The following is a 21096-nucleotide window of genomic DNA, read 5'->3' on the forward strand; positions in this document are numbered from 1 at the left end:
CACAACAACAACAACAACAACAACAACAACAACAACAACAACAACAACAACAACAACAACAACAACAACAACAACAACAACAACAACAACAACAACAACAACAACAACAACAACAACAACAACAAACAAAAAAAAAAAAAAAAAATCAGGAGGTGATCAATTCTCTTGAGAGAGGAACAGGAACAAAGGAAAACAACAACAAACATAATATGAGCAGAAAATAAAATAAACACAAAATCCGAATGCGAAAGAGGACAAGAAAAGTCAGATTAGAAAATCGCTATGTCTCGTCACAGATGGATAGATGCCAGGTCAAGTGTCTTCCTAGTTTTCCTTATCCCACCCTTGTTATCAACTCGCAAGCAGCCGAGATAATTACTAACATCCCGATAAGCTTGCTCTGCCCTCTTTCTCGTTTAATCAGTCCCAGTCATCCATCCACCCATCCGTCTTGCTTAGGCAGTGATCCAACTTACGCCTCGTAACCTGATTTCAAGGCGCAAGCAATCTCGACTAATATAAATGGAAAGAGAAAAAGTTCCATAAGCCAAAGAAAAGACAAACGAAACCGCGATTGTGCTCGCTCGTACAGGCAGGATACAAGATTGCGAAAGGGTATAATAAATAGATACAGGAAAGGAAAACAAACGGAACTAATAAACACAGATGGGAATGTCAAGAACGATGAGCTCAACAAGGAAACTGACAAAGATCAAGAAAAAAAAAAAGCGAGAGAGACATGGATGGACGCGGACTGACAACCAATAGTCGGCAGATAAATCTCCAGACCGAGTCGAAAAGGGCATTATTATGATCACTCTTCATCAACCCCATCCAACCCAACCGCACCACCACCACCGCCGGCGGCGTTCTTCTCCCTACTGGCTTTCTTTCCCAGCCTGAGGAAACTCGAGCTCAGCCTCTTCCTCACACTGCCAACGCTGTGGCCTACAATCCCATGATGGCCACCTCCACCACTGTGCTGGTGCTGGTGATGTGGCTGGTGCGCTGACGCCGCCGAATGAGTCTCATAGACGCCGCCCTTATCTGACACGGTCGTCGTCGACCCCGTCACGATGGGGGACGCGGTCGCGTACGCCTCCGAGCTGGCGCTGCGATCGGTGAGCCACGGCGCCGTCATGCCGATGCCGCCGTCAGCGGTTGCGGGGGTGCCGCTGGCGCTCGCGCTGGAGAAGCCGTGGTTGGAGCTCCCACCGCCGTTCGTCTGAATCCGGGGGAGGGCGGACCGGTTCGAAGCGCTGCCCGCCTCTGTGGTGGTGGTAGCGATGTGCGGGAGGGTGCGGAAGAAGCTGCGGCGGTTGGATGTGGCGGCGTCCTTGGAAGACGAAGCATTGCTCCTTGACGAGGAAATGGCTTCCGTTTCTTCCGGAATAGGCTGCTTGTCGCCGTTCACCTCTTTCGGCGGGTGATCCTTCTTACGGCCACCCAGGAAGCTGAGGCGGGCACCACGGGCAGGGCGGCCAGTGGGCTGGACGACAGCTTCTTCGGTGACAACACCATTGGTCAGGCCAGAGACTGACGGCTTAGACTGGTGGGTTGGCGTCATGCCGGTGGGTGGCGACCGCGGCCAGGTGGGTGATGGGGTGATGGTCTCCCGGAGTGGTTGGGCAGGTGTGAAGATGGCGATTTCCGGTGCATAGGTCGTTTCGAAAGCTACCCATCATGTCAGTTTGGGCCCAACATCAAGAATCAAGGCTTTCAACAAGGAACGACTCACCCTTCTGCAAATCCTCCAACCGCCGAGTGAGGATTTCATTCCCGCTCTTCGCAAACGTCGCCAAACACCTCTTCAACATGATGGCATGATCCACGAGCGCCATCTTGATGGCATTCTCCTGGGGCGTCAACTCCGGCACCTCAGGCTCCTCCTCATCCAACTCGCCCGTCGGCTCCGGCGGCGGCACCGCCCCCGTACGCGACATGCCCGGGATCAAATCCCTGTACGCCACAACACTGTTGTCCGACTGAGAATTGACACTAATAGTCACAGCATCCACGAGCAACTGAGCGGCTTCATCGCCTCCCTCGCCCTCAGCGACGCGCTTTTCGAGGGCCGACATCTCGGTCGTCTTGCGCACGATGCGCTCGAGCGCTGTCTCCTTGGCCGACAGACGAACCTCACGCACCGAGACGATCTCGCTCCGCTTGAGAATAGTCGGGAAAGGCTCGGCTGTCGTGTACACCACCTTCTCGCTGAAGTGCTCGTGGACGGGACCTGTCGTAATGCGCTTGATGGTGACGGAGAAGGTCTGGGGGTTCGCCGAGAGGAGATAGTCCCGGATTATCTGGGGCACGCGAGCACGTTGATACACATGGTGGTTCAGGTCGCGGTGCGGGCTCAAGGCCGAAATGACCAGGAACTGACCCTCCACATCGTCAATGTTCTCGGTTGTGACAATGCGAGCGGCGGGGTACATCTCCTGGATCCTGTCCGTGAAGCTGGCGGTACGCTCGTTCGGAGAACCCTCAAACACATATTCCTTGTCGCGGACGCTGGCCGGGAAGCCGAGACCCTTGAAGATGACCTTGAAGTACTTGGGCACAAGCTTCTCGCTCTTGGCGATGGTCTCGTAGATGCTGGCAATGGCACGCTCGGTGCGGGCGAGCTTGGCAAAGTCGAACGTGTTGGTCTCGTACTGGACCTGCAGCTCCTTGTAGGCAGCCAGGGCGCTGCTCCAGGCCTCACCATCCTCGAAGTGCTTGATCATGTCGAAATAAATACGCTCCTTGCGTTCGAAGTGACTCTGGGCGGGGAACGGCGGGTCTTGCAAGGCAGGTGTGGTGCGCAGCGGGTCCCAATCGTAGATGTCAGCATGCAGGCGCAGGGCCAGGCCAGCTTCGGTGTGGTTGCGAGCTTCGGCTTGCAGGTTGGCCAGCTGGTGCACGTAGCGGATAAAGATGTCCTCCTTCTGCATGTCGCGCAGGAACTCCATGAGGCGGAGCCGGTGGATGAGATGCGAGGCCTCGCCCGAACCATCCCCACCATGGACAGCCACCAAGAGATCCAGGAACACGTCGATCGTGTCGGTCAACTCACGAATTGCGGCATACAGCGGATCAGCCTTAACGCGAGACAGGGGCTCAAAACGACGCAACAGCTCGCCGACAAACAGTTTCTGAAGGATGCTCTCGGTAAGGGGCTTGGTCTTGAAGTAGGCGTCAAGACAGTCGATAAGCTCGGTCTGGATGACCGACAGGTCCTCGCTGAGGGTCCATTCGCTGACAATCATGGTCTGCAACACCTCGACAGCCATGCGCCGGAGCCCCTCATGCACGCTCAAGCACAGCTCAACAATGGGCCCGACCAGCGTTGGCACGTACTGTACCTGGTAGCCGCCCATCTTGGCCAGGCCGTAACGGGCGCGCTCTTCGGGGGTGGTCTCCCAGCCGATGGCTTCCCATGTCCGCCGCAGCAGGTCGGCCCCATGCTCGCGCACATCGCCGGCAATCTTCCAGACAGCCCTGCGCTTCTGCTCCGGAAAGGTCTCGAGGGCAAGCGATGGGCTGCCCACAAGCTTGAGTAGGACGGTGAAGAAGAGCTTCCAGAGCTCCGTGTTGAAGTTCTCGGCCTCGTCCGGATCGGGAAGGAAGCTTTCCAGGAGGATGTTGGCCAAGTACTGCAGGGTGTGCATGGTGGATTTGTGATGGTAAATGTGGACGCTGAGCCAATTGGAGGGGAAGGTTTCGCCCTCGAGGATGCTCATGTGCACGCGCAGACAGTTCTCCACCACCACGTTGAGATCATCATCCGCCAACTCGAGTTGCATGCCGCTCGGTGAATTGGCGAGCGCCGCAAGAACGGCCGAGAGCTCGATGAGCGCCTCGTCGAAGACCATCTCCTGGGCAAGCGGCTTCGTCGGGAAGGGGTAGGACGTCGGAAAGAGCAGAGACAGCTTGTCACGTGGCTTCTTGGGGGCTGCTTGGATGGCCAGGTACGACTGGATGATCTTGGGCACGTAATCCGGAATCTCCGCGCCGAGATGGTCCATCTGACTGGCGAGCACGGAGCAGCAGAGACGAACCTGCTCCCTCCACTGGTCTGTGACTTCATCAGTATGACCCCAGTGCGGCGCGATCCAGCGAGCTGTGTTGGCGCTGAGCGCGGCTCGTTGTTCGGGCTGCGAGAAGATGTCGAGCTTAGCGTAGTTGATGATGAGCACGAGCTTGTACAATACGAGCTTGCCCTTGACATTCGCGCACGAGTCCATGAAATCAATGGCGATGTGCAGGATCTCCTCGGTCGTCAACAGCCCGGTAAGCTCAGGAAGCCAGGTGTGGAAGTGTTGGACAGCCAAAGTTTGACTGCCAACAAGCACGGGAGCGGAGCTGCGCATCATGGCATCAAGAGCCTTGAAAATGACACGCAGGTGGCGTGTGAAGCTGGCCTTCGAGTCCGTGATGCCGATGCCGGCTTCCTTGGCCTTTTGCTGTCCCCGCGCATGGGTGATGAACTTGAGGATCTGCTTGGCCACCTTGAACGTCGCGCGTAGCTTGCGAGCCGTCTCAGGCTCAGTGGGCTTGGTGAGCAGCCGCGTAAAGGACCGGACGAGGCAGGGCGTCGCGAACGGGTAGTTGAAGCGCGTTTCGGCGTACTGGTCAACCAGCGGAGCGAGGTTAAACCGACGGTCATGCACGATGTCCAGAACCCTGACCAAGGCCGTAAAGACAAGGTCCTCATAGTCGTCATTGCCCGAGTACTCGCAAAGGATACCGAAAAGCGCATCAAGGACGTCATTAAGAAGCTTGACGACCTCAATCTCGGCGACAAAGATGAACTGCTTGAGGAGGACAGGGATGCCCTCCCGCGACGAGTCCTTCCAGGCCAGGAGACCCAGCACGGTCCTATCTTGCGAGAAGCGGGTGCTGCAAAGGTATGTGCCAACGCGAACTGTGGCCAAGGGAGCCGCGGGATCATTCCGATGATCCTTGTTGTTAGGCGTGTAGGGTAAACTCAGGTAACCTCCTTTGCTTGGTGGAGGCACTTGAGCGACGGAGGTGTGCTCGTCCAGACGATACAAAATCAAGTCGTGCTTCCCGTCGCGGATGAAGGCGTGCTGGTCCCAAAGTGGCATATGTGCCAACGCAAACGGCGAGCCCGGCGCATCAGCCAGGTACAAGACCACATGGGCTTGGGTTACGTCCTGCGGGGTGAGGACAAGTTTGATGGTCTGACGCCACGGATGGCCGCGCTCCGTCACGACCGTCTTCCAGGTGCTGAGCGGCTCTGAGTTTGACGACGGGAAGATGCAATTGTCGATGCGCTCGCCAGTCGGCCGGCGCACCTCAAGCGTGATCTGGAGATTGTTGCCATGAACGCTGTTGCCCAGAGGAGTCGGAGTACCACCAAAACGTGACAACACAGCCTGCCGGCTCAAAAGAGCGTCCTCGAGGGTCAAGTAAATATCGGACCGCGGCTTTGTCGGCGCTCCGGCGAAGCCCATCCTGCTCGTCTTGCAGATGCCTGCGAGCACGGTCGGGGTTGCCTTGATCAAGACATCGGCGTCCGGATGCTTGAACGGACGCAGGTGCACTTGCAACCGCTCGGCTCGCCTCGATTTTTCGTAAGACCCAGACTCGCTATCCATAATCTCCTTCAGGACCGGATCCCATTCCTCGCCGTCCTGGCGGTCAGCAGAGCTCTTTTGCGCAGGCGCCCAAATGGTCACGATGTGCTCAACCTCGTCGTCCTGGCGCATGACCGAGTTCAGTTTCAGCACCCCGACACCAACCGTCCTATCGGCGGTCTGAGTGATGACCTGAGTCTCGACCGAGGCGCGCCCTGCCTTCGAGTTGGCAGTGCTGGGCGGGTGGCCGTCTCTACTCTCACCAGCGCCAGCTGTAACGGGAGACGAGGTTTCCTCGGGCTGTTCTGACAGCGAGTCGAGGCGGGCATTGCCTCTCGAGAACGCAGCCCGCGTGTTCTTGCCAGCCCACATCAGGCTCCTACGCACTGACTTGTTCCCGGAAGACAACGGCGGCTTGGAGTCCTTGCCGAATTGCGGCAGGGCATTCGACACGGACCCGGAGCGGGAGTTCGGTTTCCCGGTGGCTGGAACGACAAGTTGCTGGGAAGCGCGGATCTTGACGACGAGGAAGAGGTCGGTTTCGATCGAGGGGACCTCGCCCGCCTCGGCAGCGGTCAGGTCGGCGAAGAGAGTGCGCATCTGCATGTTCCTAGCCAACTGACCCAATTGCCCGCCTGCGGGCAGATCGACAATATAATTCTCGGAGACGGCCTTCAGCGACCCGCTGGGAGTCTTAGTGGCCAGATAAAGCACCAAGGTGGTAGCCTCGGTAGAAGCGCCCGAGAAGCCTTTGATGTCGACCAACAGGTGGTGAAGGGCAGTCAGCTCTACGGTGTGGGTGGGCGCCTCATCAAGTAAGCTCATGATGGACTGAAGCTTGGTAATCTCCACGGCCGAATCCTCGCCGGTGAGTACGCGGCCTCGTGCCGTGGGATCGCGGACAATAACCTCGCCACCACAGAGCTTGTTGACACGCACGAGATCCCAAACGGTCTTTTCGCGGAGGTGCTCGTATTCCCAGTTAGTCAAGACATCGTGCAAAAATTGTTGGCGAGCCAGAGTGAGGGTGTTGATAAGTTGCGACAGGGTTTCGAGCTTCGAGTACTGGCGCGACAGCAGCAATTCGTGCAAGTTTGTCGAATGCCACTCACGCAGGCAGGACGCAATCTCGTCGATAAGCGGCTCTGAAGTCGACGTCGGGGTCTCGTCACCGATCTTGAGCATTGGGACGGGCGCGGGAGGTCGCGGCGCGTTGGGATCGCGCTTCACGGGCACCGAGAGTGGGCGGAAACCGCTGGGAGAGCGACACTGGTCCCTCCATCCCGGGGACGTCGGGGAGAGCTTGGAGCCGTCTTTCCGCCTCTTCTTCATGGCACTGCTACTTCCCTCAAGCCCACCCTTGGCCGAGTCGTCTCCTCCCGCCTGGGCCGACGTCCGGTTGGACGACGGAGCACTGTCGGCGTCATTGTCGGTCTCGTAGCTCTCGCCGAGCACCTCGCGGACCTCGACACAGCTGCGGGGGAAGATGCCGCTGAAGACGCGAGCCTCGAGAGTTTGGCCTTTGACACTCGTCAGGCCGGCGAGAAGGCTCGGAGGCGCAACAAGGTATCCACGGAGCCAATTGCCATCGGAGGTCTCTTCGATAATGTACAGCTCGTCACCAAGTTCAAGGGGCAGGTCGGCGGGGCTCGTCGCAGTGAAAGGGTAGATCGCTACTGCGAAAGCGATTCGAGGCAGGGGTTGCCAAGGCATTGTGGCCGGGCGCGATGCATCGACGGTCGGGAGTGTTGGAGGTGGGTGGTGGTTGGTGAGTGGTCAAGTGTACACCGAGTCGGTGGGAGGTGAGAGCTGGCGGCCAGCTGTCGGTGGGCGGGATGGCGGGGAGAGCTCCGCGCCGCGATGCTGCGTGTCGGCGCAGACGTGTCGGGTCTGTCCAACGTCGAATCCGAGCTTATTTTCACGTCGTGGGTTGTGCAGCTCTTGTCGCGAGGCGGGTGGTTTGCTCAGAAGGCCAAACTCGAAGTTGACAGTCGGTCGCCGGGTCGTTGGTGGTTGTCAGGGGCAAGGGATCATGCCGTCAAGGGAATGGTTTGCTTGTCGAACAGTGTGCACAGCTGTCGCCGGCGTTTCGTTTTCCTCAATACAGCTCGGACTCAAGTGTTGCAGGGAAAGCGTTGTTTCTGGGTCCAAGTTTAATTTGGCGATCAGGGGCAGCGAGAAGAGCATGCCAGCCAACCCAGGTTTGGTTTGTCGAGTCGCGCTTCAGACCATGCGGAGAAAAGGTCAAGGTCCACCAAAAATGGGATTTCTAAGAGAGTGTTGCAATTGGGAGTGGAAGATGAATGCTGGCAAAGGAATGACAAAAGAGGGTTGATAGTTGATGCAACTGGTAGGACTCGAATCGAAAGCCGAGGGAATGAATGATGAGAGAAAGAAAAAAAAAAGAGAAAGGTTCAATGGAGGAAATGGATGTTTGGTGGGTTGCAGGTCCAGGTTCAGGTTCCAGAAGGAAAGGAGAGAGTCCACAGAGACCTGTGATGGGCAGATGGACGGACAGACCCGAGCCAGGGGAGTGGCTGCCCTGATTGCTGCAGATGGGTGGGATGGGTGTTGACAAAAATGGAAGTGATGGACAGCTGCAGCACGGGCCAGGTGGTCTTGCTTCTGCACTGGGCCCGTCTGCACCTCCAATCGCGAGTCCCAATTGAGCGGTTCGCTTTTTTTTGCTGGAGGCATGCTTCATCACAATCACACAGCACAGCATGAGAAAACGACGCTGTATCACAGCCCTAAGAAACCGACAGGAGCAAACAAACGGACGGTCAAACGGAGGAGCGACGGGAAATAGGTTATTTCATTTTTGTTTTTTTTTAGACTTGGCTTGAACGAGAACAAACGAGAAGAAAACAATGTTGTTGTGCAACATGATGAAACAAAAACTCCATGCTGAGTGCCATGTGGCCTGCGACAATTTCTGGAATTTGGCGAGAAGCTGGGCCAGGCACGGCGATGCTTGAAGATGATGCACGCCCCACGGATCTGCAGTGGCCCCACTTTGAGAACCTCGGAGTTCATGTTTCATCAACTTGCTCAAGCAAGCTTTTGGGCTTCGAACTTGAACAACGGTTAGGAAGAATCGGGACTCCAATTCGAGGGCAGGATTGTAGGAGAAATATGGCAAAAGACTATAGACCTCGCCTAGGTATATTCATCATAGGGATAACTATCGCTGTGCTATGTTGAGGAAGAAGAATAAAAACACAAAACACAACAAAAGAAAAAACAAAGGAAAACAACCACCAAGTACCAGAGCATGTGCCCGTCATCCAACTCATACATCCATATCCATCATCATAATCATCATCAATATTCCTCATGTCCATCGGAGACACGTTCCCAGCATTCAAGGTAGGCCCTCATCAACCATCGATCATAACCCATCTGGTTCCCCTAAAACCACTTCCCACCTTTCTCCTTGCATGCCTTCTCGGAACCGGCCTTGACCTTCTTCGTCTTCTGCTCCTCCACCGGCACCGACACCGTGATCCGCACCGTCTCGGTCTCAAACACCGTCTCCTCCACCGTCTGCGGCACCGCCGTCACCACCGTCGACACCGTCTCCGTCTTGGTGACGACGCTGACCTGCACCGTCTCCGTCACCGTCTCATAGACGCGCACAGTCTTGCGCTCCGTGACGAACGGGCCGGGGATGAAGACGGAGCTGGTGGACGCGGAAGACGATGGCGCGGGCTCGGCTTCCTCGGCGTCCGAGTCGGACGAGATGTCGATGCTGCAGCGGCCGGTGGGCTCGTCGAGATCGGGGTCGGCGACGTTGTCGGCGCAGTCATCAGAGACGTGCTTCTCGACAGTGAGGTCGTTGACAGGAGCCTCATCAGCCATGGTCATCGGATACTCCAGACCGCGAGGCAGGCAAACCGGGCCGAGGTCGATCTGGACCGGCGCAGGCTCCTCAACAGCAGCCACCTGGGCCTCAATCTCAGGGACGTTCTGGGTCACTTCAACCGGGGGAACTTCCTCGGCAGCAGCAATCTCCGGAAGCTTCGGCGCCGCCTCAACCTCCGCAACACCCGGCACCTCCTCCACAGGCTGATGAATCCCAACCGGCTCAACCCCGCGCTGCGCAACCACCACCTCCCCCGCCTCTGGGCTAACCTCCTGCTGCTGTTGCTGGCCCACAACGCTCGGAACGACAATCTGCTCAACCTGCCCCTGCCCAGGCTGCTGCTGCACCCCCGCCACCTCCACCTCCGCTGCCGCCGGAGCAGCGGGGGCCGCCTGCTTCGGCGGCACGTACGGCTCCGGCGGAGTCGGGGGCGGGACATGCACGAGCTGGTTCTGCGCCTCGTTCCGCATGGCAGGGCTCTTCATCAGCACGACCAGGAACACGCAGAGGACGATGATGGCCACGTTCTTGGGGTCGCGCAGGAGGACTTTGAAGGCCTCCATGAGCAGCTCGACGAAGCCAGAGTTTTCATCAAGGACAACGCGGCGTTTTTGGTCATTGTTGGTGTTGCTGGTATGGGCGGGTTGGGATGGGTAAGAGTTCGTGTGGGGGGTGGTGTACGAGTCGGTGTGGTGGTGAGGATGGCGGTGGTGCAGAGAGGAGCCGTCGGTGAGCATCGGCATGCCCACCTGCATTGCGGCCGGGCTGGAGGAGGGGAATTGTTGGGGTTGGTAGAGTTGGGTTTGCTGTTGCTGAGCTGGGGGCTGTTGGTCGACGACCGCAGGAGTCTGAGGACGAGCTTGTGTTTGAGCGGGCGCAGGCTCCGGCGCTGGTGGTGGTGGGGTTTCGCCGTAGATCTCACGCATACGCTCCTCGTCGCGGCGGCGACGTTCCTCCGAGGTATCGATGGGGCAACGGGCAGGAGTGTCTGACCGGGCGGAACGGGCAAGGGACGATGACCTCTGCTGAGAGGAGGAGTGGAGGCTGAGCTGCATACCCGAGGGTGTGGGAGATGACATGCGCTCAAGATGGGACATCTCCGACGGGGGCTCGCTGCGCAAACGGCTTGAGGCGCGAGATTCGTGGTCTGGCAGGAGCTCAGGTTTGCGATCTGCCTCAAGCTCGGGAAGCCGCTCCAGCTCGATAGCTTGACGCCGCTGCTCCTCAAGCTCGAGCTGCAGCGCAGCCAGACGCTCTAGCTCGTTCTGCACCGACGAGTCGACGATCGGCTCGAGCTCCACGTCCACCCTCTCCATCTCCTTCCAGCAAGCCTCCCAGGCGCCGGCCTTCATCAACCCGTTGCTAGCATAGACCTTGATCCGGAACACCTTGCCGGGGCCGAGCTTCTCAAACCGGATTTCGTCGCGGCAGGTGGAGCACCAATGCCGCTGCCGCTCCTCCCTCTCCTCCTCATCTTCATAGAAACGGTCATCGTCGTCGATGTCGTAGCTCATGATATTAGACGGGCCAAGGTAATGGCCGCACTCAAGGATCCGGGCACGCTTCTTAACAGGCAGCTCCAGAGCCTCCAGCAAGCGCTCCTCCAACACCTCGTAGTCGTTCTGCGGATGCGGAATGAGAATACCACGCTCAAGCACGGTATCGCCAACCCGATCCTGCAACTCTCGCCACGAGTCGCGCAGACCCTTGAGCTGGTCCGACGGCTCGAAGAAGTGTCCCGTCTCGTCCAGCTCCAGTCCACTGGCCTTCGCGCTCGCCTGGGCCTGGATAATGGCATCCATCGCGTTCAACACATCTCCCCATACCCACCTCAGCGGCAGGAGGGTCACATGCAGCAACACCAACGGCGCCTCCCTGCGCGCGGCCGCAGCACCCTTGAACCGCGTCGGCGTCGACCGGCCCTTAGGCGAGTACTGCACCGACGTTCCCATCGACCTGCGCTTAGCCGACCGCGGCGAGCTTCCGCCAAACACGGACGGCGTGGGCGAGGACATTTGCATGGCCTGGATCTCGGACGGCGTGCGGAAGGGCACCCGCTTCTCCCGGCTGGCGGGGACGAAGTTGTCCTGCTCGTACTGCGAGAGGCCCGAGACGCTCGAGAAGCCGGACATGACGCGCGAGTCGGAATGGTGGCCATGCATCGGCGTGGTGCCGGTCGACGAGGCGTACGAATCCCGCCTTGACACTCCATGGCGCTCGCTTGCTTGTGGGGTCTTGGACAGTGGGTCCTCATCGGCGGCGCCGGGGATGTCATCCACGCCGTGACCGTCGAGAGAGTAGACGGAGCTGTGGGCGCTGTGGTTGCTGAAGACGTCGTCGTCGCGGTCGTGCTGGGCGCTGTCGGCCGTGTCGACGCTCGAGGCGGAACGGGACGGGATGTGCCGGATCGGAAGGCTGGTGGATTGCCTGCTGCTGCTGCGGCTGGGGCCACGGATGGTTTCGTCGCCGACGAGCGGGTAGGCGTCGAGGACTTCGGCTGTGGCAGCGTCGAGGAGGGCGGCGTCGATGTCGCCGGTGCCTTCGCCTGTACCGTTGCTGGCCTTGTGCTTTTCCATTTTGGCGATGACGGCGCGGGCGGCGGCTTGGATCAGGGCTTCGGTGCGGAGGGAGTTCTTGCGCTCGCCGAGGCGAGACCGGGGGCGGCTGCGAGGCTCATCGGCGTCGGCATCGGCTTCGATGTGTGGCGGAGCTGCCTCCTCGCAGCTGTTGGTCGGGTCGTCGTTTGTCGTGACATCTTTGTCATCTCCTTTGATATCAATGTCCCCCGCAGGGTACTCGTCCCGGGCGTTTTCCCCCGTCGACGAGAAAGCCACGGCCTCCTGCACGTCTTCCGGTGACGGAGACATTGTGGAGAGGCGGTCTGCTTCCTCACTGCACATGCAAGTCAGAAGGGCCAAACACCAGGTTCAATCCTGGCTACGCAGCTTGACAGAAAAGAGAAAAGTGTATGAGTAGCAAAGCAGAACACACCGCAGTTTTGGTGTTTATACAGAACAAGGGACAAGCCGCCTGCAGGCCCCTGGAAATCTCCCAGCAACGCTGCAGCGCCAATGCGATGGCTGGGACAGATGTGGGGTGGCCAGATGCAATGATGAGTTGGCAGCCGTTGGGCGGAACCTCAAACGCTGTTCACTTGTTTGTCGTTGGGTTGGGCGCTTTTTGGCTGGGCCCCACGTTTGACGTAGGCGGTGACAGGGTCGTAGCGGGGGTTGCCGGAAAGTAAACATACAGTTGCCAGAGTAACGACACGCAGTTCTTGGCAACCCTCCTTTGCTCCCTTTGGTAAGTACCTTACCTATATCAACTCCGTACGCCGTGCCCACTATGGATGTAGATAGGAACCCACTACATGTGATCAGAATATTGTCTTCGAGTCGAAGATCGATCTTTTCCCAGCCCACTCGTCCGGCCATCCATAGAAATCCCCTATCTTCGACGGAGGAGGTGCCCAGAGCCAAAGACCAGGCCAGTTAGTTACCTGCCAGATCGCTCTCGCCCTCTCCTCATCAACTAAGTGTTCCGTGAGAGAAGCCTCATACGCAGACCCATTGTTCTCTTTACCGGTCAGAACCTGTCCCTTCTCCTTAACGATACAAAGGCCTCCCATAGCTCGTTAGAAGAACAATCTGCGCAAAGCGGCTGTAACCTTAGTCATGAGTGCATCCTCTGTTTTAATCTCTGGATTTGGATAGACTACGGAGTATCTGTGTTTCACCTGTAGTCGCGCTTGAGAAAGCCCTGCGATGTTCTACGGAAGGCATCTTGACGAGCGGAGTCATGCTGAGGAGGACGCCGTATGAACCTTACACTGCACCCACATCATCCATCAAGGCTGATCAGTCTGGCTCTGTCAGATGCTTGGATGCCCAATTGCATCGATACGCAACCTGAGTGCTGAGGAGCGGCGTCAAGTCCGAGCCACTGACCAAGAACATGCATCTGCCCCGCACAAGGCTCGCCATCCAGCAAGGGGATTAAAATGTTTTCCCCCTCTCCTCCCCCCCCATCGAACAACACCAATCTGTTCCCACAAGTTGGGGCAATATTGAACATGTTCGGTCTTTCGACTATCCAGCCAGGCCATCCGTCGGTGTCTTTGGCCCGCCATGGTTGAGATTCGAGACCTGGGGTTGTCGGAGGTGTCTAAAGGCACTACCAAGCTGTCAGATGGTTCAGATGCCCAGCCTGTTGTGAAGTACGAATCCCCTCATAATACACTATTAGTGGTCTTGCTTCCTGTGTTCCAACTGACAGTTTACTATGACCATAGCATCATCTTTGTCCATGGCCTTTCGGGACACCCCCGGAGAACGTGGGAAAGTTGTCCGCCATCCAAAGATGACAAGACAAGCAAAAAGACCAATACCAAGCACAAAGCATTTCATTTTCCACATTTTTCGCTTGGGCGCCGGAGGGATCGCAATAACTTTGCACTTGCGGATGAATCGAATGCATCATCCTCAGGATCATATGGGGTTTTCTGGCCAGGAGACCTTTTGTCAGAAGACATCCCTAATGCACGGATCTTTACTTATGGATACCGTGCCGATGTCGTGGGAACCCTTTACCAGCCCAGCAATCAGAACAGCATCTACGAGCACACCAAGGACTTTATTGCCAAGCTGAGTCGTGAGGTGGAGGAAGATACGGTGAGGCACAAGCTACCCCTGAGTTATATTCTTATAAAGCGATAATATCACTGACCTCCGCGATGTGATCAGCTTCCAATCATCTTCGTCGCGCACAGCCTGGGTGGAGTCATTGTCAAAGATGTGAGATACAACAGACATCACCAATCCTGATGCCATCGATGAAACTAATCCAGTTCTTAGGCTATTACGAAGTCCGATATGCTTCGGGAGCGAACAAAGCTTGTTGTCTTCTTCGGAACCCCTCATCGAGGGAGCTCAGCAGCAGAGTGGGCCGAAATGGGAGCCCGTCTCGCGAAGTACTTGTTGGGGACTACAGCCACAGTTGTTGGCGATCTGAAGTTGAACAGCCAAATGCTGCACCGGATTCACGATGAATTCACCGACAATGCCCATAGGCACAAAATTCGTGTCCACTCATTCCAGGAGGCACTGCCTTACCCAGGCCTGAACCGAAGGGTCAGTATGGATCGTGGGCTGAACTTGCGTTTGGATTACCCATTTACTAAGTCTTGTTTGGATACAGATCATTGAGCCATTCTCTTCAAGGCTCGACCTTGGGAGTGAGCTTGAAACAACCGAGACCATACATGCAAATCACCAGGATATGGTCAGGTTCAGCCAGAAGGATGATGAGGGATACAATGCCCTCAGGAGTGTGTTGCGGAAATGCATTAGATCTATCCCAGAAGATCTTGGAGATTGTATGTAAATCCTGAGGTACCAAAGGAACAACTGTCAGATCAGGTTCATTTCTAATCGACCAATTTCCAACAGCACTTGACGAAAACGAACAACACCAGGTCCAGCAGTTCGCCAGTGATTATGTGACAGCTCGACAACTTGTTGACAAGGCACATCCTGGGACCTGTGAATGGATCTTGAGCAACGACGACTTCGTCTCATGGATCAATGGACCATCCACGACACTTTGGATTAGCGGTCACCCGGGGATGGGCAAGACCGTCCTAGCTAAATTTCTCCTGGAGTACTTTGAGAACTCGAGCCCGCCTCGAAAGACGGTTCATTTTTTCTTCAGCGACCGCGACGGTACTAGACGATCACCAATCAACTTTCTCAAAGCCGCAATCCATCAGTTTATTCAACACTCGTCCCGATCTTTCACAAAATACGTCAAACCTAGACTCGACAAGTTCGGTCCCGAAGTTCACACATCCTTGGGGCTGCTTTGGGACATATTCTATGAAATGACACAGGACTCGTCTCTTGGTCCTGTGGTCTGCGTTCTTGATGCCCTCGATGAGGCCGACCCGAAGACTTGGGAGGACCTAATCAAGCGTCTTGGAAACAACTTTTCTCACACACCGTCGTCCACACACTTCAAGTTCATTATTACCAGTCGCCCCTACGACAAGATCAACACCCACTTCTCACGCTTTTGCGTGTTACGGTTGAGAGCAGAGAACGAGGACCACCATATACACCAGGACATCACCCTATTCGTTGAGGCTGAAGTTCCGCGTTTGGCTGAGCATCGAAAGTACCCAGAGAACCTCCAGAAGATGGTCAAGGACGCCCTAATCACTGGCTCAGGCGGGATGTTTCTGTGGGTTCACCTGATGCTTGCCATTCTGTGGCAGACTCCGGTCAGTGATGTGCGGCAGAGGCTGGAGCAGGCCCCTAAGGACATTGACGCGGTTTATGACCGCATTATTGCCGAACTCTCTCCACAACTAGCAGATACTGCGACGAAGATTCTGAAGTGGCTAGTTTTTGGAAATCGGCCGCTCACTGTTGATGAGCTGAGTATGATATCTGCCGTGGAACGGGGCACGTTCACCTTCAATAACAAAACGGACACCATCGCAGGTGACTTAGACCTGCTTTCGCCGTTGCTCAGAGTCAAGGGCAACCGCGTCTATCTCGTCCATCACACCGCCAAAGAGTACCTGCTCAAACTCAACGCAAGTACGACAATCGGCAGACTCCTTCCGCCACCACAGGAGGCACATTGCAGTATGGCAATGACATGCCTTGATGCCATGGACTCTATAGGCTTTGAAAATGAGCAATTATCGTGGAACAACATCGTAATCCTCGACCTTTCTGGATGGCATGTCCCCTGCTTCGAGAAAGTGCCAGCTTTTCTGCGTTACGTGGCATCTCAATGGGCCAAGCATCTTGAGAGTTCTTGCCCGATCAGCACAGAGTCTGAGTTGTGGCAGAGGCTATTGGATGTTCTTGGCAGGCCAATGGTTCGTTGGGTACTCTATCTTTGGGATGTTCGGTTCAGAAAGTTTTCCCCCATTGACCTATCAAGGTGGCCCGAGCCCCCTTCAATACCTCGCATCCTGCTCTACTTTTCATGCCAGTTTGCTCTTCAGGCTTATGCCCAAACTCATCGTTGCAGAGCAGATGATGTGGACGGAGACGGGAGGCAGCTTTTGCACTTGGCTGCGGAAAAGGGCTACATAGGGGTGCTACGAGCGCTGGACCTAAGTGAAATGGATATCAACAAACGCGAAAGTGTGGAAGATTGGATCATTGTTGTTCACAGGACAGCCTTGCATGTGGCTGCATTTTTTGGTTGGGAGGACGTCACAAACTTTCTTCTGGAGCATGGCGCCGACCCCGTCGCCGAACAGGGAGAGATACTTGACGAGTTTGTTTGTGAAACTCGGTGCCTGCAGACAGCACTGCACATTGCTGCGAAGTACAACCATCACTCGGTGGTCAAATCGTTGCTTGACACAAGGAGGGCTGAGGTCAACGCTGTTGCAACCACACTTGAGATCTGGAATAATTCAGCCTTTGGGAATGGACCTACGCTTAATGCCAAGCTGTTCCGAGAAACCACCTTGAGTATCGCTACAGCACATGGCCACCAACAAGTCGCTCGGCTGCTGCTGGAGAACGGTGCAAAAAGTCCGGAAGAGCTTGGAGTATCCAGAAGCGAGTGGGTTTTGCTTGATAAGAGAAAGATTGTCGGGGAAAGATTCGATTTTGAAGATGCTATTATTGCTCGCTACCCCGACGATGACGAAGGATTAAGGGCTATGGAGATTGAGGCTCGAAGGAGAGCCAACTTGGATGAGAGAGACGAGACTGAGACGCAGACAAAGAAGGAGGAACATGCCCGGATTTGGCACTTATGTGAGAAGCAGAGGCGCTATATAAGGTGCACTGACTATGGCAGCACGAACGGATTCGTTTTTGCTGTCTCAACTTATGTACATACAGCTGGTAAAAGAAGCTACCATGTTTACTTCGTAATGACTTCAAGTTGCTGATTACCTCAGAGAGCAGAGGAGATGATTAAAGTCATTTAACAACGAGCTGTCCAAAATTCTCAGCATTCCCCCAAGTTGCCCGAGCTGTGTCTTAAACCTTGTCTCAGCTCCCTTGGAGAAGAGGTCATCACCACGTCAGCGCCGGCGTCAATCGGTTATTGCGTGGGACATCACCGCTACCGCCACGACCCGCTCCGTCTTCACTATCCCTGTGTTGTTGTAAGATTAATGACACCATCTCGTATGCTTCAGGGGAGTCGCTCTCAAAGGTATGTGCAAGGGGGCTATCAAGAGGTGTTTGGTTTGTTGAACTGCTGTGCTCTGGGAGCAAACCCTCCAAAGAGTCGCGAGCAGAAGAAGGCTGGCGATTGGATCTGTGTTCTCCTGGCTCTACTTCGGATGTAGGCGACCCCGGCGTGAATGACACGGAAGGATACATCGATGGTGTTGATGGGTGCCGCGGAATCTGTCTTGGACCGCCATACTGGAGGAACAAGCCCCTAATGCGGTCCCTCCTCTCCTGGTTTGCGGCAGCATTGCGCAATTGACCACACCCAAACCAATCAGTTTGCAGCTTCGTGAACGCTGTTCTAAAGTCTTCTGTGATACGTTCAGGCCATGGCTCAAGTGCGTCCCAAGCAGTGAATTCCCTTTTTTGAACGACGGGAACGTGGACGCTTGTTCCCGGCTCAGCATTGGCTCGCTGAAGCAACACTTCCACCACCTCTGGGAGCAGTGAATATGTTGCTGCAATGAGAGTTGACCCAAAAGGACAGTGCTTGATGTGGGGCTCAGGCCCAGCATCTAGCAAGAGGTTAACAATCCGGGCAGCAGTGCCTGGATTGTCATGTCGTTGGCCAAACCACAAGCAGGCTGCATGCAACGGATGGCCGAAGGTTGCGTCGCAGGCATCGCGGTGAGCTCCTGCATCAATCAAGGCTTTTACAACCGAGGGCTTGCCCGTCAGGCACGCCAGAACAAGTGGAGGGGCCATGATCTCTCGTTTCAGCCTCAACCCGCCGAGATACGCATGCCGACGGTAGCGTGGGGGAGGAACAAGATTCGGATCGGCATGACAGCGAAGAAAGATCGAGGGAAGCTGATTGCTGTAACGGTCAACAGGTGGCTCCCCTGGCGCTCCATCGGGAGGATAGTAAAAGTCGGAGCGCGCACAGGCGATTTGCAAAGGCGTGGCAGCCCACTTGAAGGAATATTTGTTGGGGTCGCATCCAGCCTCGAGCAACCTTGACAAGTACTGCTCCTGTTGGGCAGCGGTTCCATCCCAAACCGCACTGTCGAGCAGTGTTTGGATCAACGTGCCATGATCCAGCCAGGGGGAGTTGAGCATGCTTTTGCCTCTGTCTAGCAGAGCAGCAAAGATATCGTCGGCCGGTCGCAGGCGTAGTGCGCAATGAAGATCTCCCACTGTCACGGCTGCTTCAATGTCGAGCAACGTCCTGATAATCAGGTCAACGTTCCGTCTCCTGTCGGAGGTGTGAGAGGCATCTTCTTCCCCGCCAGCGTTCAGATCGGTCAGGTGCAGCATTGGCTTCAGCATTCCCGAATCCTCGAACCAGCGCAGTACATCTTCCGGCTGTCGAGCATGCAGCTGTTGTATCCAGTAAGGGTTCGTGTGTTCGATGGCTGCCTTCAGAAGAATTGCGATCACATCTTCTGGAACAGGTTGGTTGTCGTTGATAATTATCTCGATGAGCTCTGGGTCGACGGAGGTGCCATGCCCGCGTTGAGTGCAGAACCTTTTGGAGACCCGAATGCCATGGGAGAGTGGGAGCATGGAGCCCGGTTCGTGGTGTTCTTCCGGCTTCGAGTGGCTCAACAGGATAGGCTTAATCAAGTCCCTCCGGTTAAGCCGAAGCGACGTTGTCAACGCATCGCGGAGATAGGGAGTCGTGAACTGAAAGCCATGCCGTTGTCCTTCCTCAAGAATTCTCGCGGCGATGTCAAGATACCCATTTGAACTTGCTTTTGACAGCGCCGTTTCTCCATTGTTGTTGACGGCTTGGATATTTGAGCCGCCCTCAAGGAGCATGTTGACAGCGGGGAAGCAACCGAGATCGACAGCGAACATCAAAGGCGTATTCCCGTTACCATCAACGGCAAACAGAAAGGGCCTGTGCCAGCTGTGGTCGTTAAAGAACTTCACGACGCTGTCCCGATTGTCGCCGTTTGGTAGGTCTTCCGAGTAAACCCAATCCACCACGAACCTGAGAATGCCTTTTGCTTCATCGGTGCCGAGAGCCTGTAGCTGTCTGATGGCCAAAGCACAGGCAAGAAATCCAATACTTGAACCGTCTGAGGTGCCTTGAGGATGGCCTACTCGGATGCTCCGTTGTCGTTCCACCATCTCAACTACGATGTCTTCTGCTGGTTCCATGACGAGAAGTGGATTCCTCTGCCGGATCTCCTCAATGACTTCGACGTAGCCAAACTCGATAGAGATGAACAGTAGTTTTTGGATAGCCGAACTGCTTCGAATGGAGAGGTTGAACCTTTCGCTCAGATACAATGCGTGAGCCCGGCATGTGCTTTGTCCTTGTTGCTTCGCGTCCTGCCACAGCCGGTCAACCACGGACAAGTTGAGCTCAGGGAGTTTGAATCCGGTCTCTGTTCCTTGGAGTCCGTCTCTCGGTCCATGAAAGTGAAAATTGAAGTAGTTCCAGTAATCACCGAGTATTGAAATAGCAGCGTCCGAGAGCTGACTCCCTGATTCTGTCGTCATGGAAGCAATATCTCGGAGGGAAGTCATGCCCCTGAACGCGAAGTCGGGGCGTGTTAATGATCGGAGAGCGGAGCGGTAAAGCTCGCCCAAAGCACGAGCTACCTGCGCATGGTGGCACTGCTTACCACTCCGCAGCATGCGTTTCAAGATCATCTCTCCCTCCTCATACTGTCCACTCCTTTTGAGCTTCGAAATTTCATCAATCATCCTGGGAACCACGTTGTCCAGTGAAGGTAGCTTGGACTGGTGGTAGAACGCAGGAATTACGCTCATCAGTGCATCTTCTTCTGTCGCCAGCCCAGAGTTGTGTAACATGCCAGCAAGGGCATCGATATGGACGTTGCTGACAAGGCTGGGTGTGTCGACTGATGAACTTTGCCGCTGACGGATCGTCACGCCGGTGAGGGGACTGATGATAGATGCTGCCTCAAACATAAACGCGGTGAACAGATCTTGGGCCATCATTTCGAGAAGGTTTGCCGTTGTAGGCATGGATAAAAGCGAGACAGGCTCTCTGCTCTGCGGACTCGATCGGAGCGCATCCCAAGCGGATGGATCTTCACCATATAAGACGGTAAGGCCACGTCCTGCTTCATTCCAACCCAGGCTGTCTGTTAGGTCCGGATTTGCGGAGAATCTGAAGGGCACGTTTGACTCTGCTGAGAAGGAGTACAACGGAGAATGAGTGTGTAGGATCTGCTGGTTGGTTCCAATCCAGAATCTGATCGTTGCAACCGTGCTTTCCGGGTCACGCCAGTCGACGGCTTGAATGGTTTTGAGAAACGAAAATGTCAATGGGTCTGTCCCCTCACGACGGATCCAGCGGACAGGGTTGCGATCGTGATCCCTCGGAGCCCAATAGCATCTCCAGAGTGCCATGACTGCTGCAAGGAAATGCTCGTCGATGAACCATCGGTGGCGTTTCCTTCGCATCAGAAAATGAATGGGACAGACGATCTTTTTACTGCGAACTTGTCCTTCCTGG

General features: G+C 55.7%; 4 protein-coding genes across 4 annotated transcripts; 1 reads left to right on the forward strand and 3 right to left on the reverse strand.

Annotated features, from left to right (window-relative positions):
• Positions 1-814: 814 nt before the first annotated feature.
• On the reverse strand, positions 815-7298 carry VTJ04DRAFT_9328 (uncharacterized protein; the record flags this gene model as incomplete). Its single annotated transcript, XM_069367863.1, has 2 exons — positions 815-1674; positions 1739-7298. 2 exons carry the CDS (start codon positions 7296-7298, stop codon positions 815-817), a joined length of 6420 nt encoding a protein of 2139 aa, XP_069216149.1.
• Positions 7299-8996: 1698 nt separating this feature from the next.
• On the reverse strand, positions 8997-12317 carry VTJ04DRAFT_9329 (uncharacterized protein; the record flags this gene model as incomplete). The annotated part of the gene is made up of 1 exon (XM_069367864.1): positions 8997-12317. The coding sequence occupies one exon, from the start codon at positions 12315-12317 to the stop codon at positions 8997-8999; it is 3321 nt and encodes a 1106-aa protein (XP_069216150.1).
• Positions 12318-13577: 1260 nt separating this feature from the next.
• Positions 13578-16556, forward strand: VTJ04DRAFT_9330 (uncharacterized protein; the record flags this gene model as incomplete). Its single annotated transcript, XM_069367866.1, has 9 exons — positions 13578-13666; positions 13742-13751; positions 14043-14120; positions 14193-14243; positions 14304-14579; positions 14647-14824; positions 14898-15887; positions 15960-16049; positions 16492-16556. 9 exons carry the CDS (start codon positions 13578-13580, stop codon positions 16554-16556), a joined length of 1827 nt encoding a protein of 608 aa, XP_069216151.1.
• Positions 16557-18382: 1826 nt separating this feature from the next.
• On the reverse strand, positions 18383-20576 carry VTJ04DRAFT_9331 (uncharacterized protein; the record flags this gene model as incomplete). Its single annotated transcript, XM_069367867.1, has 5 exons — positions 18383-18477; positions 18545-19503; positions 19597-19637; positions 19710-19996; positions 20060-20576. 5 exons carry the CDS (start codon positions 20574-20576, stop codon positions 18383-18385), a joined length of 1899 nt encoding a protein of 632 aa, XP_069216152.1.
• Between the last annotated feature and the right edge of the window lie 520 nt (positions 20577-21096).

Source organism: Mycothermus thermophilus (assembly GCF_041956435.1).
Source record: "Mycothermus thermophilus strain CBS 625.91 unplaced genomic scaffold VTJ04scaffold_6, whole genome shotgun sequence".
Classification (NCBI taxonomy): domain Eukaryota; kingdom Fungi; phylum Ascomycota; class Sordariomycetes; order Sordariales; family Chaetomiaceae; genus Mycothermus; species Mycothermus thermophilus.